The sequence below is a fragment of the Palaemon carinicauda genome, chromosome 30 (assembly GCF_036898095.1).
Source record: "Palaemon carinicauda isolate YSFRI2023 chromosome 30, ASM3689809v2, whole genome shotgun sequence".
NCBI classification, from domain to species: Eukaryota; Metazoa; Arthropoda; class Malacostraca; order Decapoda; family Palaemonidae; genus Palaemon; species Palaemon carinicauda.
Window position 1 is genome coordinate 38,433,434 of NC_090754.1, and position 21,836 is coordinate 38,455,269.

Below are 21,836 nucleotides of genomic sequence, written 5' to 3' on the forward strand. Positions count from 1 at the left end.
TGAACATTATTTTCTTTTCTCTTCTCCCAAGGACATGATACAGCTCCAGGGGAACAGAGTAAAAAGTATCGACCTCTCTTTCTCGACCACTTTGATAAAAAAGAGCAGGAAAAGAAGGTAAGGGCTGTAGACAATACTCTATCTTTAGTGTACATCTACAATATGTGTTGGTCTTTATGACTTGATATTTTTTTTAAGCTGTTAATCAAATTAATCTTTGTTATATTAAAAATACAGGGCATGTTTGGAATATATTGACACAAAATTATTAGATTATGTAAGTTGTGTTATAGTTTGAACAAATACCCATAGAGTATTTCTTAAAATTTCAAACCTGATATTTTTCACCTATGCATATTTGATTAAGTGAAAAGCTAGAGTAAAACTGCTTGAATAAGTAAATTGGTTGTTTTATGAAACAGTACTGTAGTTATCCCGTCACTATAGTGCCTTCCTGTCACATGTCAGATGTTCTCTTCTGATTGATTTCCTTGGTGGGGAACATACCGGTTTCTGGATCCTCTTCAGTGTTATTTGCCCCACTTTTCTCTCTTTAATGGAAATCTGGGCATTAAAAAAACATTGTAATAAAGCTCACAAGATATTTCTATGGATTTAAGTGACCAGAATAAGGAGGACTGTGTGGGGAGTAGATAGCAAAATTCAAACTCGTGAAAAAGAATTGTATTTGGGAGTCAAAAAAGCTGACTCATTAGCCTAAAGAAGAAATCCATTATTATTATTATTATTATTATTATTATTACAAGCTGAGCTATAACTGCAGTTGGAAAAGCAAGATGCTATAAGCCCAATGACTCCAACAGGGAAAATAGACTAGTGAGGAAAAGGAAAAAAACAAGTCTACAAGAGTAGTAATAAACAATAGAAATAAAATATAAGAACAGTAACAACATTAAATTACTGGTAGATCTTTTATATATAAACTAAAAACTTCATATATAAACTAAAAACTTGAAAAAAAACATGAAGAAGAGAAATCAGATAGAACAGCATGCCCAAGTGTACTCTCCAGCAAGAGTACTCTAATCCAAGACGGTGGAAGATCATAGCACAGAGGCTATGGCATTACCCAAGGCTAGAGAACAAAAGTTTGATTTTGGAGTGTCTTTCTCCTAGAAGAGCTTCTAAACCTAGTTAAAGAGTCTCCTCTACCCTTACCAAGAGGAAAGTAGCCACGGAACAATTGCTTTGCCATAGTTCATCCCTTGAGCGAAGAAGAATTATTTGGTAATCTCAGTGTTGTCAGGTGTATGAGGACAGAAGAGAATGTGAAAGAATAGGCCAGACTATTTGGTGTATGTGTAGGCAAAGGAAAAATGAGCCATAACCAGAGAGAGGGATCCATTGTAGCACCGTCTGGCCAGTCAAAGGACCCAATAACTATTTAACGGTAGTATCTCAATTGGTGGCTAGTGCCCTGCCCATTATAAGCATCTTGCTTCATGCAAGTTGCTAATTGCCTTTACAACTGTGGTTCTCTTGCATTGTACAGTATATAGATGCTTTGTTGGGCTATACCTTTTAGATATACAGACATGTTGGTAGATGTAGGAGAATATATGGAGAAACCTCCCTTACTTCTGGAGGGAAGTATTTTCTAGACCAAAATAGTTTTCCCAAATTTTTTGACATTTGATATCGAGTGATTTATCCCTTTATGAATATGGGATGGCTGTATCGGTGTGCATTATTGCATTTGAAGAATCTATTAGGATTAAATTGTCTGAGCAGTGAAAGTCTCTTCTTGATACCTTTCTCCTGTGCATGCCAGCTGGTCGATGTAATAGACTACTTCACTACAGCTTAGTTGGATAGAGTTTATCTAAGGAAACATCATTTGGAAATGGTTTGAGTACATGAAAATGTTCAAGTCCCTTACCCCTGCCCTCCATGCCGAGGGAAATATAATTGATTGGTCAGACAACCTAGCATAGCGCTTATTGCGTATTTCTAGAACGAGTCCAGAGGCAGTTTTCAATGAAAACTCTCATTGCAAGTCAAGTTTGTCTCACACTGTGTCATTGACTATTAACCCTTTTACCCCCAAAAGACGTACTGTTACGTTTCACAAAACACATCCCTTTACCCCCATGGACGTACTGGTACGTCCTTGCAAAAAACTGCTATTTATAATTTTTTTTGCATATTTTTGATAATTTTTTTGAGAAATTTCAGGCATTTACCAAGAGAATGAGACCAACCTGACCTCTCTATGACGAAAATTAAGGCTGTTAGAGCAATTTAAAAAATATATACTGCAAAATGTGCTTGAAAAAAAAAATAGCCCCTGGGGTTAAGGGTTGGAAAGTTCCAAATAGCCTGGGAGTAAAAGGGTTAAAGAGCTACAGGAAATATAGCATCCTTGCTGATGTACCAGCTGCTACTCAGACTCAGACATGAGTCGATTGCTGAAGCAATAAGTTTTTTTCTGAAAGTTGCTTTCTCTAAAAATCACTTTAATTTGTATGGGTCAAATTAGAATTTTGTAGTAGTACTGGAGAAGTGCTGGGACAGGTAATTTTTGGAGAGCTTCATATGATGATGGAGGAATTTGTTATCAAAGTACCGGTACTGTGTATACAAGGCCATAAAGGCCTGCTCACTAGAATATCTTGCTCTTCTTTAAAACTTAACAGAATCACCGATGAGTAGCAATTTCTGTGTATGGTATAATATTAGATTGTGCCCGACTTGCTAGCTTCAGAGCAGGTTATGATCTCATCAAGGTCAATTTGCTGTAAGTTATGATATAGCTGTTGCTTCATGTATGTTTAATATGTCTATTGTAAGTTACTTATATTGGCACAATACAGCTTTCATACCTTGTAACTCATGTATGTTGTATTCACATTCATGAATATAAGCAATCGGTTACCAGTAACGCCTTCCTCATTTTGTATACTCTATATGGTAAGAGATATTGATTATAGCATACTTCTGTTAAAATTTATTCTGTTGCCACACACGTTATGAGTAGAGTACGAACATACAGGGAAAGTTTCTTGTTAAAGATACTGTAGTTTCTCTTATCTGCTCTTACCTTAACAGCATGTAGGGGATCAAAACTGGCCTAAAGCTGTGATAAGAGGTTCCCCATCATAGACTATCCAAGTTTGGCAAACGGATACTGTATAGTTAGAGAGAAACAGATGTAAGACCAAGGAAATGTCAGAGGTCAAACTCCAACTTGTACTCTCTTTGAAGTTTCTGCTCACACCGTGACTCAAGGAATCTCTATAGATGCCATTATTATTATTATTATTATTATTATTATTATTATTATTATTATTATTACTAGCCAAGCTACAACCCTAGTTGGAAAAGCAAGATGCTATAAGCCCAAGGGCTCCAATAGGGAAAAATAGCCCAGTGAGGAAAGGAAATAAGGAAATTTGTTTGATACTGAAATGTAATAATTATCAAAATTTACGATAACAGAAGAAATACTGTATTTTCTTGTATGAATCAATATATTTGGCCTATTTTGGCTTACTTTTACGAATTAACCTGTATCTTTGAACGTAAGAGGAATTTTGACGAAATATTTCGTATAAGCATTCTCCATTGCCATACGAAGCTCCATGAATTTTTTTCAGGATTTTTCATTTTTCGACCAATGCCCCCATATATTAGCTTACCAGCTAGTACCTTAATTACAATAACAAAAGCTAGGTCATTCTTCTCCCTCTCCCTTTTGTCCTATTTAGATGGTTAATAGATTGTGTTTATGTCTCAGTTAGGCATATAGCAAAGACCTTTCTAGTCCTCTCCATGCTATGCCACACAATATACACTAAATGGTGGCCACCCTTATTGGAGGGTAGGGTCATTGTATGATGTGATGTGGATGTTGAGACGGGATACCTGTTGAATAATTGCTGTGTTCATTTGAACTGCTTCTCAAAGCTTTTTGTTTTCCCAATTGTATTTTTAATGGTTAAGTAGAAAGGTTTTATAAGAGATTTTTTTTTTCATCTTTATTAGTCCCCTACTTCAGATTTTTTTCTATCTTTTTACCTTTTTATTTTGTTTTTTTTTTGTCAAAGAAGCCACATAAAGCAATCTTAATAAATTACAGGCAAGAAGTAAAAGTTCAAAGGATAATTCTCCGCTCGAGAACATAGCCCCACAGCAATATGTGGGAACAGGAAGACCAATTTTACATCCTACCTCTCAATCAATACAGGTATGTTTAGGTTCCTTATATTTTTTCTTTTTAGATATTTGTTAAATTACATACTGTTTAATGCTTTGGCTCTAAAAGAATCAGAGAATTTCAGTTACCTTACGTTACAATGATATAAATTCGGTACAGCAAGCCCCCTTTTAAAGATAAAAATACATGTTGCAATAATTGAATAAGTGTGAAAAAGAAAAGAAAGGAATTCAATTCTTTCAAGTAATTTGATTTTATATGTAAGGACTACTTACTAGCAATAGCAAGATCATCGGACTGAAAACAGTGGGGATTATGAGCTGGACTTACAAAGAAATATTCAACCTAAAGCCCACTCTTGAGGCACATCTCTTTCTTGTGTAGGGATCTTACTCCAATTATGAATTGTAATAAACCTGAAATAGCTCAGGCATTGGAAATTAGAGGTATGCTGCATTGTGATGATTATGCTTATTTTCCCAGTTAACCGCGGAGGATAATTTATTGAATCAGCAGGCGCAGTTGCAGCAACAGCAGACTCACACTAACGTTCAACAACAGCAAAGACAAATTCAAATGGAACAGCAACAGGTACAACAAAACACTCAAGACTTTGGGGAGCAAGATAACAACACAATGATATACTCTCCAACAGCGCTAATACATTCACAACCAAAGCCCATGTCTGCTGAAGAGCATCGTAAATTTGAGGTAAGAAATAATTTTTTCATGTTTTCTTACTTCCTTCAGATTGCTAATAGATAATATCTTTAACTGATGTTTGCAGTTTTTTCATGCATGGTTTTGAATAAGAGTTTTAGTTTCCCCGTCGGTGTTAGGCGGGTTTTGTGAGTGTATCATGGATATGCCGTAAAGTTGTATCTTTTTGCGATTTATTTCAATCATCAATAGAAACTTGAGTTGTCCCTGAATGGGCTTCCGTTTACTTTGTGGCTATTGGGCTTTGTGCAGCTCATTGCAGATAATGCTAAAGAAGTTCTTTGCTTCTGCCCAAGCTGCATTGCTTTTTAACTGGCTTTTATCTTCTAACCTTACTTCCTTCCACTTGTATTGATCTTGAACCTGCAAATTCATGGAGCAAAACCTACCAGTCGATCTTTGTAACTTTTTGGTCATATTAAACTACTCAAATCTATAATAGTAATGATAATTATTTTTATTCAGTACCACAATATTATTAAAATTTCCCATTTATTACTGCAATAGCAGTGATGATGAGAGTTCCGTTGCAGTACTGTAATAGCGATAGTAATTCCCTCCCTGTGCCATAAGTGTAATAATGATAACTATTGTAAAAGTAATACTAATAATTCACACCAAAGAGAGGGAAAGAGATCTGTTAAAGCTATAACCATTTTTCAGTATATGTTCTTTGAACTAATTTATCCTAATGAAGCTTAAAAATGTCTAACAATAACTGCAGTTCTTCATGTATAGAGCCTTTTTTTGTTTGTTTAATAGATGTTTGAAAATTTGAAATGCATTTCACAAAATGTCTTAAGAGCATATTTGGTAGTAATTTTTTCTTATGAGACTGTCAGTGCATTGCATACTTAGTAACCATGTGTCCAAGGCCTTAATTGTTGGAAGGCAAAGATGCTTTATCATGGTTAACACAGCGCTGTAGAAATTTTAGGGGCCATTCAATCTTTTATTGACCTTTAGTTTAGTCTCCATGACCTATTATCACCATCTCACTTGTTTTCTATCTTAAAAAATACTTTTTAAAGATATCGGAGACTAACCATTAAAAAAGATTCTAAATTTGAATTGCCTCTAGGTTATTGATTGTTTGTAACTTAAATTTTTCTTCTAATAACGATTTAGGTGTTTTTGAAGCATTAGAGTTTTAAACTGTAAAGTAATTGTATTTGTAGAGTTTTAGTTGTACTGTACTGTACTGGGGTTATCATATGGCATCATAAAATAATTGACTGCTTCTTGTTCATGCAGCAGTCAGAGGGCACAGATGTAGAAGAACAAGTAAGTACACTTTCACTTTTTTTTTTAGAGAGATCCTCATATTGAATGGAAGTTATTAGTAGTGTAAAATTATATAGATAGAAGGAAAGACGACGAAAGAAGTGACGAAGCAAAAATTTATGACGGAAGTTGCAAGGACATAGGGAAATTGGTGAAATGAATGGAAATAATGATGTTTCTACACCAATTCAAACCTTTGTCCTTTAATAGGAGTATGATTTCAGTGAAGCTGGAAAACTCGGCTGTTGAAGTTATAACGAGGTGTCGGTAGTTACCCCACTGTCAGCCACTTAGATTTTGGCCGTTGATGGATACTGATGTACTCTCAGCGTCTTAATCTGAACCTGGTTAAATGATTTTTCTCTTTTTTTTTCTTTTTTCTTTTCTGAGTAAATCCTTTAAATCCTTTCCAGATGTTTACCCTGATGAGAACATCGTAGCCATCTTTGGGTTTGGAAAATACTCTTGCCAAGCAAACAGATGTCAGCTATTGCCAGCTTGCGTAAAGGGGGCCCCGCTCTATTGTAGTAGTATCTGTGGGCAGCGCCCTTGTTTGTGAAGACCTTAGTGCCCCGACACGACTGTTCTTGGAAGTTCTCTGTCCTTCGGAATGTTAGAAGAATGTCCTTCTATATAAGGGGTGGCCGCTCTATTGTAGTAGTACCTGTTGGCGGTGCCCTTGTTAGTGAAGACCTTAATGCCCCGACACGACTGTTCTTTGAAGTTCTCTGTCCTTCGGAATGTTAGAAGAATGTCCTTCTATATGTCCAAAGTTCCAAGGAACTTGCAGAAAAACCATGTTCTCTAGTGGATCCTTCTTCACCTGAATGGAAAAAGACGTAAATTGATGTCTTTTAATGTTGATCATGATTGTCATTCAGAGCTTTCCTGTGAGATACGAGGAACTCCTGTTGAGTGCCCTCATGCTGCTTCTTGGGATTCCTGCCATGTGCATGCGTACCATTGTATGTGAAAATTTGCTTTAAGCGAACATTCACAAGACTTCGGTATTCCTCCTTTGAGAGAGAGCCTTAGCAAGTCGGAGTGAACAGGATTATGAGCATTTTGCATCTCGCCAACACACTAAGCCGACTAGATCGGATGAATGAAATTCTGTCAAAGCTGTCACGCTAGAGTTTGAACAGTTTCTGGTTCATGAACTCTTATGTGATCTCGCTGCTAGTGAACAAGCTCTAGACTTTGGTCTTTCTCCCGGCATGGCGAGCTCCTTACGCATCAGTATGCACAAGAATTTGAACATGCTGTGGCTCACCAGCGTGCAACTACACTGTTATCGACAGAAGACAAAAGAACGCTAATGCGAGCTCTGTGGCGAGTTATTGAGCTTGTGATCGTAAAATGAGCACGCAATCTTGAGATCTCGATCGTGCTGTGTTCCTTTTAGATTCCCCAAGGGAATCAGAAAAATTGGAAAATATTCCAGCATGCTCATGCACCGCTGAGAAAGTATAGTTAGAACAAGGCAATTTTGTCTCTTACAAAGTTTTATGAAGAGTTTTCTTCCTTGAACCATTGTTAGTTTCAAGACAAGCACTCTTCTAATAAGAAGCACTTTGGAATATGGTTATATTATTATTATTATTACTAGCCAAGCTACAACCCCAGTTGGAAAAACAAGATGCTATAAGCCCAAGGGCTCCAATAGGGAAAAATAGCCCAGTGAGGAAAGGAGATAAGGAAATAAATTAATGATGAGAACAAGTTAACAATAAATCATTCTAAAACAATAACAATGTCAAAACAGATATGTCCTACATAAACTATTAACAACGTCCAAAACAGATATGTTTATATAAACTATAAAAAAAACTCATGTCAGTCTGGTCAATATAAAAGCATTTGCTCTAACTTTGAACTTTTGAAGTTCTACTGATTCAACTACCCAATTAGGAAGATCATTCCACAACTTGGTAACAGCTGGAATAAAACTTCTAGAATACTGTGTAGTATTGAGCCTCATGATGGAGAAGGCCTGACCATTAGAATTAACTGCCTGCCTAGTATTATGAACAGGATGGAACTGTCCAGGAAGATCTGAATGTAAAGGATGGTCAGAGTTATGAAAAATCTTATGCAACATGCATAATGAACTAATTGAACGACAGTGCCAAAGATTAATATCTAGATCAGAAATAAGAAATTTAATAGACCATAAGTCTCTGTCCAACAAATTAAGATGAGAATCAGCAGCTGAACACCAGACAGGAGAACAATACTCAAAACAAGAGATCTGGTCCCCAGAGATTCCTCTATCCCAGTATCAATATAAGAGAGTGCATTCATCAGAAGGGGAATGGATACCAGGGTCCTCTTCAGCTCTGGTTCAAGAACTCCCCCCCATATCAAGGACCAATGGAAGCTCACAGTTAGAGAGGTGCAGGTGATCAATCCTCAACACTCCTTTCTCAAAGTGAACACTTGAGAGAGAGAGAGAGAGGAAAGATAAGGGGACACAACTAAAAAGTAGGCATGATCTGAGCACTAAGGAGCGTTCCCTCCTTAGGCTTTAGAGTTAAATCATCTTCTGGTAAAGCCAAGAGCCTAATGCTATGTGAGGCCGGTGACAGACAACCATGACATCTCTTCGGTGTCACAGGATTGTCCCCCTATCGCCCAAGAATAGCACTGCAGCCAAGTCTATTCCCAGGATGAAGAAGGAAAACTAGGGGTAAGGGAAAACTTCCCAATACTAGCCAAGTTTGGGTTTGGGTCAGGAAAGAGGTTCCACTAAACGACATTGCTCTCCAGAACACGGTGATATGTCTCCAACCAGACAACAGAATTTGATTGTCACTCTGGCTACCTTTGTACCAGATTTAGGGCCCACATTGACTAAAGTTGAAGATCCAGAGTCCAAATCCATTTTTTTTTTAAATCTTGCCCCTGATAAAACAGATAAGTGTACTGGGAGAACCAATCAAAGCCCAAAAGAAGAGAAGGAATTCATCGATTGAAAGACTCCTTGATGCTCTGTATAGTGCAAAATCTATTTCGGAGCTACATTTTTCTGAGTTGGCCAAGGAAGCAATTGAGATCACAGAATGTCAGGTCTCAGAACACAGGAATTCCTTAAAGGCAATCTGTTCCTCAAGGGTCTTGCCTCTCCCTATCATTAATCAGAGGTGGCTTTATGCAACCGAGGAGGCTAACTCCTCTCCTCTGCCAATGAAGGTAGCCCTCACTACCTTAAGACTGGAGATTTTGACAGAGAAACTAGTATCTCACTCTACAATCTTTTCAACCATAGAGTTTGGTGAACACGAAGGCTATAGCCATGTCTATGTTTCGGGTAACATCCTGGCTAGATCATTAGTCAGGTAAATTATCTAACTTTTCCACTGCTCAGAATCTATCTGACAGCAAGAAATAGTTGACCGACCTGGTGTTTTCTGGGACAAAGGCTGTCATATTTCTAGCACACCAGTTGGCTAGCCAATTGACAAACTGGGCTCTTAAACAGGGATGCTGTAGCCGCCAAGTTTGTCAAACAGATTGGTCAAAGAGAAGCTATGGTGTTAAGAAACACCCCTGTGAAATAAAAGTGCTGCTCTTTTCCTTCTACTCTGTGAGGACACTAAGACATGATTTCAAAAGGACACAACTTGCTAGACCAAGGTTACAGAACTTGTTCATTAGCTTGGGAAGGCAAAATAAGATCATTTCCAAAAAAACATCTTTTTCTGAATATAACAAAGTGCTATACTGTATTCAGAACAATGGGAGACGTAATGGACCGACACAGGCACGAGCTCACAAGGTCAGGGGAGTGGGAGCCACTCTAACCTTTGGAAGAACTTGTCAGTGGGTTGAATATTAAAAGCAGGTGTCTGTAGACTTCAGACCACCTTTACAGCCCATTGCTTATGGCAATGCACCCATAAGTCACTGGATATCTTTACCATAGGACCTCTGGTAGCTGCTTAACAGGCATTGTAGCAAACCTAGTTCCCTCACAGGATAAGAAACAAAGTATTTTAAGATAGGGGCTGTGCCATCAGTCAAGGAGGAGAGTGAGATTGCATGGCTTTTCCTCTTTTTTTTTCCTTCCCCTTCCTGAGGGTGCAGCTGTCTTACTATTATATTGCTGGAATAGGTGTTATTGCATGTAAACTTCACTAATGAGTATCTTTTTCTATTGTGAGTAAAATATAAGTGTTCATCCCCCCTTCCTTTTAATACGGGGAAGAATGGATAGTAATATAAACCCAACAAATCACTACAGTATTGCTTTACATTACAGACACGGTATTTTACTAGGATACAATTTCTTCCATGACTGCCTGTCATTACACAACACTTAGCCTATAGCTTAAAAATAGTATCATAGAAAGTAGATTGGAGGTTTGCTTGGGTTTGAGAATAACAAAGGAAGGTAAATAAGCTAAAATCTAAACAGGTTGATTTCTAGCTTGACTGGTAATTGAGTATTGGCTTGTCAAATTGTTAGCAAACAAAAAACTATTACAGTATCCTCTCGGTAATTTCCATTGAAATGGATATTACTGCTCTAATATGAACAAAGAACGGAAGCTGTTTTGCTTACGTGTGTATGCTCTGATTCTATAAACACTAACTTAAAATGTAATTCCTGAGAGGAGACATGACATATAGTACTCCTCGCGCGGTTGGTTAAAACCCAGTGTTTTCCCTGTGCGGAAATACTAACCAAATAAGTACATAGGTATTAGATTAAAATGGTATACAAACTTATCACATCTGGAAGGGGAGATCTGCATCTTGACGAGAGCTGCTATGGAGTAAGCTGAAAATGGGTAACTCCTACCATACCACAATATTTACCATTACCTGCTAGGTTGGTATCTTTTGAAAGGAATGTAAAAGGAAAATGTTTATCTATTTTAATGATAAATGTCAATAAAACCAGCTCCTGGAGAAGAAGCATTATGAACACCAGAAGTTCATAAAAATAATAGTGTCATAGAAACTGGATTGGAGTCCCAAATCTGCTCCCAAGTGGTCTGAGTGCTAAGACCCCGGGATTTTATCCAGCCAGTTTAGTGACAGGGACTTCTTACCTAAGGATAAGTCTCCAATTAAGGATAAAGGGTTTTGTGTGTGTGGAAACAAATCACAATGTTTAAATAATTTTTATTTTTCCTAGCTGTACAAACCTAAGCCCTTTAACTTATACTTTCTGCCTCATCTATCTCGCAAGTCCTAGTCGTCAAAGTGGCTGCTCAGTGAGCCAGCATTGGGGAAAGGCTTCCCCACCGCCTACTGGTAACTGCCAACATCTCATTATAATTTTAACCACAGAGTTTTCTAGGTTCGCTAAAACCATACGGCTACTAAAGGACTCGTGTTTGTTAAGTTAGGAGAAATACAAATTGCTTTTAAAATTTATGATATTTATTGATGCGGACAATGGGGTACAGAGGCAGTTGCCAAAACTATCATAAGTATATGAGGACATGACTGAGGACTAAGTTATTGGTAATGGCTTTTATACATTTGAAAATAGTTTGATGTAATGTTTGGTGTAAATAGTTATTCTAAAAGAAGGTATTGTAAAGTTTTATTTGTATGGTTAGTTATACATTATATTTACCTTCAAGTTAAATGTGTAAATATAATATTAAAGTAAATAATATAAGATATGGAGAATACTGTATATGAATTTAAAGATAAGATTACAACAAAAAATATTATAAGGAAATAAGATTAAGAAAGCAAGAGAAGAAAAGAACAATACAGTACTGCATTATAACTACCGGTAATTTATGATACAGTATGTAAAATACCTTGAATAATATACAAACTTAAGAAAGAATTAAAGTGATCAGACAGGCTATAAATAGACTTGGACCAATACTCAGGATCAGGTCGTTGCTTATGGCATTATCAAGGTCATCATGCCAACAGTGAATTCTTACAAAAATAGATGGGGTGCGAAAGTGAGAATGAATTAAACAGGGAATATTGAAGACCCATTTGCTTTACTTTATAGTTCCAGTTTTTATGGCCATTAGCCAAATACATGGTAATAGTGCTAATAAATTCTAAAAAGGATCTTTTGAAGCATAAAAATATCATAATTTTGTTCAAGTTATCCTCCGATCAATATTATTCCATTAAAGCCATCTTAAATGTGTGATCACAAGAAACTTCTTTTCCTTCAGTTTTTTTTTTAACTGAAATTGAGCATGGCAAATCATTGATTACTATTAAGAAGTTTAAATTGTTAATAGTACTGTTAATTGGCTGGGAGGAGCAAAGTGACGAAAAGTCCTCTTGCTCCTTTTTTATATTGGCTACTCTTCGAAATTGAGGGAAGTGCCTTAGTAAATGGACTCTATTAAACATCTTTGTTGTCTTTAAGGACCTAAATAGTTTGAAAACATTGAGTAATTTCAAGAAATTTAATTGTAAGCATTATTAAGATATAAGACAAAGATAAGTGTAGATACCCACCAAATATACCATTAAACAAAGAGATTGAAACCTGTGAATAAAAACCGATGGAAAATTAGAAGAAAAAGTAAATTAATTTTTTGTCTTCCAGGTATTAAAAATTCAAGATCACCATTTGCAGGACACCTCATGTCCCACATAATAAAAGGATTTTTAAAAAATAAAAATTGATATTGATAGAACCATGCAAAAGTATTTTATTATTACTAGCTAAGCTACAACCCTAGTTGGAAAAGCAAGATGCTATAATCCCAAGGGCTCCAACAGGGAAAAATAGCTCAGTGAGGAAATAAATAAACGATGTAAGAAGTAATGAAATTGGAAATAAAATATTCTAAAGACATTAACAACATTAAAACAGATATTTAATATATAAACTATATAAAGACTTGTGTAAGCCTGTTCAACATAAAAACATTTGTTGCAAATGAGATTATGGGGAGTGTACATATTGTAAAGGTAAAGGTGAGAGAATGGTCTTGACTAGACTTTTAATCAAACTGAATAAATAGTATGTTAGTTTTTTCAATATTAAACTTAGCCGGTGATCATATAAGCTGTCAGCTCTGCTGCCCGACAGAAAAACCTAAGGACAAAATACGCCAGCGATCGCTATACAGGTGGGGGTGTACATCAACAGCGCCATCTGTCGAGCAGGTACTCAAGTACTCCATGTCAACACAGAACCAATTTTCTCTCTGTCGTGCCACTGGCAAGACCTACTAAATACGCTGTTACTAACTGGATTTGTTTTCACAACTATTTGGTGAAGTACACTATTCTAGTTTTGAGCTTTCGCTATGCAGGTGTTTTATCTTCATCTCAAAACTTGAACTCGTTTTGGATAGATTTAATTATGGTGACAAAGAGAGTATGGACTCTCTTTCACTTTTAAATGGCCGACCCTTCCCTTAGAAGGAAGTGTGTTTAGGTTTTTAGTAATTTTGCTTAATACGTTATAGATCCACATATTTTATATCTCTCCGCCTTTTTAGGCCTCTTCGATTAACTTTCCATTTATTATAAACATATAAAAATAAATTTTTATGTTTTGTTTATATGCGACCTTTCCTTATAGTAGGCGGTCCGAATTTGGAACCGAAGTTAATCAACGTTGAGCCCGTTAGCCTTTAAAGAATTTATAAACTTTTTAAATTTAATGTTTTATGAAAGAATCTCTTTGATAGTCTTCGTACTGTTTTCAAAGATGAACTAACGTTTAGTTTTTAGACTACGCAGTTGTTGACGTTCAGGACGTTCAGCATGCGCTCTATCGTTACGATAGAGAGAGAGTATCACGGTTTCACTTTGCAGTAAGAGTAAATCGTTTCTGACGTTTCGTTCATTCTTTCTTAACTTAAATGTTTTAAATTCTAAATTAAAGGAACTTTTTATTTGGAAAACCTTTCAGTTTGTTCCTTTTAGTCAAATAACATGTTTTTTTTTGACGGTTTATAATTGGGCTCTTCTCTTAGGTGCGAAATCAAGAGAGAAAGAGAGAGAGAGATAGAGACGGAGGGAGTGAGAGGAGAGAAAACGTTCCGTTCAAGCGGGTAACGTTGTTCTAGTGTTACTCTCCTCCCTAGTCGCTGTACGGGGAAGAAGGTAAAACGTTTCTAGGGTTTTATTCTTGTCCCCAGGCTATGTGCGGTGAGAGATTGTAAACGTAGTTTATTAGAACTAGTGTTTAGTCTCTTTCCCAGCCACTGAATTTTTTAGCTTTATATATGTTTTCTGTTTTTTGCTAGTATTAATGTGCTGCATTATACGACTGATTTCGCAATTACTACCTTTTAATGAAGGGTAGAATTGCGTGTTTCACGTAGAAATCAGTAAAAGTTTCGATTTCAGTGAAATTAGTGCAAAACAGAAAATCGAAGTGATAAAGTGATATGCGCAAGTGTTACAGTGTTGCGTCCGAGGGTTCGTCTGTTCGTGCCTGTCGTTCACCTAGTCCGGGACCTCTTGCAAGCTCCCAAGCCCAGGGGAGAAGTAATGTCGAACGACTTATGGGTTCGTCAGGCCTTGATCAACGAACAGACGTTTTCCCTCCGTGGTTTCGGGCGTATCTACCCAAGATCGCCCCACCCTCACAAAGACGAGAGAGCCCATTTATTTCTCGTCTGCGGAAGAGGTTTCTCGTAAGAAACCATGGACCAAGGTCTCGCAGCTTTTTAAGTGCAAGTCGGTCCCCTCCGTGCAAGTCCAACGGCCCAGTTGTAGCCACTGGGTCAGTTCGGACTCGCTGCAGTCTTCCGACGACTGCACACCTCCTAAGAGAGGCAAAGTGGTACCGCAACAGGCAGTAACACCGTCTGTTGCCGCACCTGCTGCTGTAGACCCTAAGTGGTCTTTGCTACAGTCTATGCAGACACAGTTAGCTTCTTTTATGCAGGAGTATCGTGCGGAGAAGGTTGACGCTGCACCCGTTAGCCTACAACCAACCACGGTTGTGCGTCCAGTAGACGCTGAGGCTACCTGCTCCCGCACTCCAGCTGTGAGAGTTCCACCACCCATGCGCAGTCGACCCTGCCAGACGCATGTTGACGTTCACCGACGCACGGAACCCTCCGTTGACGTTCGCGTGTTACCACAACAACAGGAGGGTGGAGTTAAGTTGCCGTGTTTTGACGCGGTGCGTCAACCTCCGCATTCTAGAGTTGTTTTGACTGCTCAGTATAGACAGTCAAAGCAGTCTCGAGTGAACACTGTATGTCCTCACGCACCTGTTGTGGTTGACAGTTCAGTTGTTGACAGTTCACAGACTGTCAAGCAGTTACATGACGTTGCCTTCTGGTCTGCTACTAATGCACCAGTGCTGTATGTCCTCACGCACCTGTTGTGGTTGACAGTTCAGTTGTTGACAGTTCACAGACTGTCAAGCAGTTACATGACGTTGCCTTCTGGTCTGCTACTAATGCACCAGTGAGAGACTCACTGAGATAACCTAGCTTTTATCGGACAAGGTTCCTGTAGATGAGAAAGTGCTGTTCTCCCTCCTACTGATATTCCTTTGAGGACTCTGTCATTTGGAGAGGAGCCTTAAGCTGCTTAGCCTCCTATGGACTTTAATTAAATCATGATGATTTTTTAAGGATCTTCGTCCGGATTTTGTAACTGCTGCTCCTCGTTCGCCTAAACGTCAGAACTTACACTAGGCCTAGCTACTTCGAAGCCGTTGTTGTTAAGCTAGTGCTCTCTCGCTCTCCTAGAGAGCGTTACGTTGGCTAGGCGACTGGTTTTTGCACCAGGAGGAGTTTTAGGGATACAGCCTTTGATTTCCCTTCTTTTAAACTGGCTTATAGAGCGAGAGTCTGATAGGACACGAGAGAAGTTCTCGGCTTGGGAGTTCTTGCCTCTGCCCAGATGGACTTCTCAATTCTGGTAGACTCGCCCTGGCGCCTAGCCAGGAGACGCTCCAAGTTGTTTACAGGTCAACTTCTCACTTTTGTCGAGCCTTTGAAGTTTTGCTGTACTATTATGTCACACATAACAAGGCTTCCAGGGATGGTAAATGGTTCCGCCTCAGTCGCTAACCCCGTCTGTTGCCACACCTGCTCCCGTAGACCCTAATGGGCTTTGCTGCAAGACATGCAGTCCAAGCTTGTGTCCTTGATAGAGGACTTAAATGCGGAGAAGAACCTTCTGGCCAACAACCTTCCAACCGGTTGGTTGTGCGCCCTGTTGACGCTGAGGTATCCTACTCGCGTCTGCCAGTTGAGGTGGTTCCTCCACCGATGCGACCCAGTGTGGGTTGCCAGTCGCACGTTGACGTTAAGCGACGCTCGGAGGTGGTTGTTGACGTTCAGTGTGTCACTAGGAAGACGTTCAACAACCAGCAGAGGTGACTTGTTGTGACGCAGTGCGTCAACCTCAGCAACCTGGTAGGGTGTTGACTGCACAACCCAGACAGTTTAGACAGTTCGGGTTGACGCTATACTTCCTCGCGCACCCATGGTTGTTGACAGTTCACAGACTGTGCAGCAGTGCCATGATATTGCGTCCGGCTCCGTCACGCATCCACCAGTGCGACCGGATTCAGCGAGTCAGACGTTGCCCACTCCGTTGCCGTTTCCTCATCAGTTTCGGATGAGGAACCCTCTGATGAGGACGTTGCTGAACAAGACGATCAACCCCCAGCCCTGCTATCCATCCAGAAGATGCTGAAGAAGGAACGCTGCCCAGTCAGGCTGTGGATGAGTCTGGTAGGGACACTTTCATCCGTGGATCAATTTGTGTCACTAGGAAGACTACACCTCCGTCCTCTTCTATACCATCTAGCTTTTCACTGGAAAAAGGACAAGACGCTAGAAGCGGTCTCGATCCCGGTTTCCAGAAAGTTAAAGTCTTGTCTGACTTGGTGAAAGGACTATATCAACCTTAGAGAGGGTCTTCCCCTGACTGTTCAGACTCCCAACCACGTTCTCTTCTCGGACGCATCGGACGTAGGCTGGGGTGCGACATTAGACGGTAGGGAATGCTCGGGATTATGGAACTCGAGTCAAAGGACAATGCATTTCAACTGCAAGGAGCTACTGGCAGTACGTCTGACCTGGAAAAGCTTCAGGTCTCTCCTTCAAGGCAAAGTGGTGGAGGTGAACTCGGACAACACCACGGCTTTGGCGTACATCTCCAAGCAAGGAGGGACCTACTCTCTGACATTGTACGAGATCGCAAGGGACCTCCTCACCTGGTCAAAAGGTCTAGACATTTCACTAGTAACGAGGTTCATCCAAGGCAACTTGAATGTCATGGCAGATTGTCTCAGTCGGAAGGGACAAATCATTCCAACAGAATGGACCCTCCACAAGGATGTATGCAAGAGACTTTGGGCCACCTGGGGCCAGCCAACCATAGATCTCTTCGCAACCTCGATGACCGAGAGGCTCCCAATATTTTGCTCACCAATCCCGGACCCAGCAGCAGTTCATATAGATGCCTTTCTACTAGATTGGTCACATCTAGATCTATATGCATTCCCTCCGTTCAAGATTGTCAACAAGGTACTGCAGAAGTTCGCCTCTCACGAAGGGACAAGGTTGACGCTAGTTGCTTCCCTCTGGCCCGCGAGAGAATGGCTCACCGAGGTACTTCGATGGCTAGTAGACGTTCCCAGAACACTTCCCCTAAGGGTTGACCTTCTACGTCAGCCACGCGTAAAGAAGGTACACCAAGGCCTCCACGCTCTTCGTCTGACTGCCTTCAGACTATCGAAAGACTCTCGAGAGCTAGAGGCTTTTCGAAGGAGGCAGCCAGAGCGATTGTTAGAGCAAGGAGAACATCCACCCTTAGTCTACCAATCGAAGTGGGAAATCTTCCGAAACTGGTGCAAGTCAGTATCCGTATCCTCGACCAGTACCTCTGTAACTCGAATAGCTGACTTTCTCTTATATCTGAGGAAAGAACGATCTCTTTCAGCTCCCACTATCAAGGGTTACAGAAGCATGTTGGCATCAGTCTTCCGTCACAGAGGCTTAGATCTTTCCAACAATAAAGATCTACAGGACCTCCTTAAGTCTTTTGAGACCACGAAGGAGAGTCGTTTGGTTACACCTGGTTGGAATTTAGACGTGGTACTAAGATTCCTTATGTCAGACAGGTTCGAACCGCTACAATCAGCCTCCCTGAAAGATCTCACCTTAAAGACTCTTTTCCTGGTATGCTTAGCCACAGCTAAAAGAGTCAGTGAGATTCATGCCTTCAGCAAGAACATCGGATTCTCATCCAAAACGGCTACATGTTCTACAACTTGGTTTTCTAGCCAAACACGAGCTGCCTTCTCGGCCTTGACCAATATCGTTCGATATTCCAAACTTATCGTATGGTTGGAAATGAACTAGAAAGAGTCTTATGTCCTGTAAGAGCTCTTAAGTTCTATTTAAAAACCTTTACGAGGCCCGTCTGAAGCTTTATGGTGTTCAGTTAAGAATCCATCTTTGCCTATGTCAAAGAATGCTTTATCCTATTTTATCAGACTGTTAATACGAGAAGCTCATTCCCATCTGAATGAGGAAGACCAAGCTTTGCTGAAGGTAAGGACACACGAAGTTAGAGCTGTCGCAACTTCCGTGGCCTTTAAACAAAATAGATCTCTGCAAAGTATAATCGACGCAACCTATTGGAAAAGCAAATCAGTGTTCGCGTCTTTTTATCTTAAAAATGTCCAGTCTCTTTATGAGAACTGCTACACTCTGGGACCATTCGTAGCAACGAGTGCAGTAGTGGGTGAGGGCCCAACCACTACAATTCCCTAATTCCATAACCTTTTTAATCTTTCTCTTGAAATGTTTTATTATTGTTTTTGGGTTGTCCGGAAGGCTAAGAAGCCTTTCGCATCCTACTTGATTTGGCGGGTGGTCAAAGTCATTTCTTGAGAAGCGCCTAGATTAGAGGTTTTGATGAGGTCCTGTTGTATGGGTTGCAACCCTTGATACTTCAGATCCTAGCGGTCGCTCAGCATCCTAAGAGGATCGCGAGGCTCCGTAAGGAAGACGTACTTAAAAAGGCAGAGTAATTGTTCAAGTCGACTTCCTTACCAGGTACTTATTTATTTTATGTTTGTTATTTTGAATAACTGCTAAAATGAAATACAAAATACTTAGCTCTTAAATGTAAACATATAATGCTGGTCTCTACCCACCCCCCTGGGTGTGAATCAGCTTATATGATCACCGGCTAAGTTTAATATTGAAAAATGTTATTTTCATTAGTAAAATAAATTTTTGAATATACTTACCCGGTGATCATATATTAAAGGACCCTCCCTTCCTCCCCAATAGAGACCCAGTGGGCCGAGGAGAAAATTGGTTCTGTGTTGACATGGAGTACTTGAGTACCTGCTCGACAGATGGCGCTGTTGATGTACACCCCCACCTGTATAGCGATCGCTGGCGTATTTTGTCCTTAGGTTTTTCTGTCGGGCAGCAGAGCTGACAGCTTATATGATCACCGGGTAAGTATATTCAAAAATTTATTTTACTAATGAAAATAACATTTTACTATTATTAGATGTATGTATTGGAAGTTGCCCTGATAATGTTTTCTGTGAAGTTAATTATTAAAGTAGACTAGCAATAAATCATTTATCGTGCCTTTTGGTACAAAAGATTTTGATATCAGTTTTGGCATATTTAAAGCTATGTTCAAGTTTTCTCTTGTGAAAAGAACAAGGTATGAACCAGATAAACTTTTATTAGAATCGGGAGTTTCAAGCATTTCATGAAATAGGTTCGTTTTTCCTCAAGCTTAGTACTTATTATTGACCGTGTGTTAGGCCCTTTTTAACTTCCTAACGTCTCCAAGTTTTTCAAATTTATTTCTAGGATTGTGTAACTGTAAATAAATCAAAGTTTATTTATACATCCACTTTTTGAGAACCCTGTATTTCCTCATCTCAATCCTTTTAGCGCTGAAACTGGTTGAAAATTTCTAAAGTAACCTGATCTGGGGTGTTTAGCAGCTCATTCCTTCAGGGGTAAATTGTTGATCGGGCCAACTATAAGAACGGAGACGTTTTTGCGAAGCAAAATTTTATTTTTATAAAAAATATTGATTTATTTTTCCTAGAAGACCTGCTAATATCTGTAGCTAATTGTTCAGACAGAAAAAAAAGAGTAAAGCGGGTAGGTTTTTGAGATTAGTGATCTATAGTAAAAAAGGCAGGATTACTACTATAGTTAATTATTAATTCCTCTTCAGTTACAGCTCTGAGTGCTGATTTCAAAATGTTCCCAATTTTTTTACAATCATTCTTTGTGAAAAAAATTATTTGCTTTGAGAGAGTTAGATTTCAGTATTTTTTTAAATTGTATTTGGTTTGAGGCGATCCCATTTGATCATCCCTATATTTAGCAAACAAATAGTGTGTAGTTTCCAAGTAAATCAGTAGAATTTATTTCAACTTTAATTGGATCGAATAGTTTGTTTTATAAAAAGGATAGTATAATTGTTTACATATAACTAAAGTCATTTATTGAAGATATTTGCCATATAGTCGATAGATATAATGAACTAATTTGAGGATGATGCGTGACAGTATTTATGTGATGTAAATTTGAAACGCAGATAGCTATTTTTCAAATATACATTGTAAAGTCAGGCTACGATATTTTTGGATTCTATATTATTGAGCTTGACTAAATTTATATCTTCTAGATAAAGCCATTTTAGCAAAAAGAGAATCCCAACAATTAACCCTTTTACCCCCAAAGGACGTACTGGTACGTTTCACAAAAGCCATCCCTTTACCCCCATGGACGTACCGGTACGTCCTTGCAAAAAAATGCTATAAAATTTTTTTCATATTTTTGATAATTTTATGAGAAAATTCAGGCATTTTCCAAGAGAATGAGACCAACGTGACCTCTCTATGACAAAAATTAAGGCTGTTAGAGCAATTTAAAAAAAAATATACTGCAAAATGTGCTGGGAAAAAAATAACCCCCTGGGGGTTAAGGGTTGGAAATTTCCAAATAGCCTGGGGGGTAAAAGGGTTAATGAGACAGGTATCGTTGAGTTACCTTAGTATGTTTTATGAATGTCTTAGTGATGTCTTGTGCAAAGAATAGCTTACACATGGCAATCTTTTTTTCTTCTGTTTTAGAATAACCTTCAAAGACAGCTTGTACAAATGAACAATCCTGCAAACCAGCACAGACCATTGCCTTCTAGAGGAGTAGCTGCAGAAAACCAACCTAAATTCCAGAGATCCTTTATAGATGGAGATTTTGACTTTGTAAGTGTAATCCTATTTATTTTGTTTTAGATTGATATGACTTTTGGTTTAGAGTAGTGGTTCCCAAATGGATGGGACTGCCCCCCTTAGGGGCGGTGGATTGATTTATGGGGATGGTGAAGCAAAAGCTGCGGTTGGGGGCGAAAGGGTGGTGTTAAGAGCATTTAAGTAGCAAATAGATTTTTTTTTTATATACAAGATATTGACAAAACATGTCATAAACGCAGGCCAAAAATGTATGCAGTTTATAGAAAATGAAATTGACATTAGAATTGTAAACATATGCACAGCTCTTTAGTTTAAAGTGTATCAAGGAGAAGGGGGCCACAAGGACTCCATCTGAAAGGTTGGGGGCCAGGGGGTTGCAGCCTAAAAGAGTTTGGGAACCACTGGTTTAGAACAAAAGCCCCCCCCCAAAAAAAAAAAAAAAAAAAAATTATTTGCATTTGTGACCTAAATTTTTTTCGG

At 38.9% G+C, this 21,836-nt stretch overlaps 1 protein-coding gene across 1 annotated transcript in view; it reads left to right on the forward strand.

Annotated features, from left to right (window-relative positions):
• The window catches only part of hpo (serine/threonine-protein kinase hippo), a 73,988-nt gene that overhangs the window by 42,322 nt on the left and 9,830 nt on the right, over positions 1–21,836 (forward strand). Inside the window, exons 10-14 of the mRNA XM_068354320.1 lie at positions 32–117; positions 4,100–4,207; positions 4,661–4,888; positions 6,152–6,181; positions 21,237–21,368. Of these exons, the coding sequence (XP_068210421.1) occupies positions 32–117; positions 4,100–4,207; positions 4,661–4,888; positions 6,152–6,181; positions 21,237–21,368 (584 nt within the window). The remainder of the gene's footprint in view (positions 1–31; positions 118–4,099; positions 4,208–4,660; positions 4,889–6,151; positions 6,182–21,236; positions 21,369–21,836) is intronic.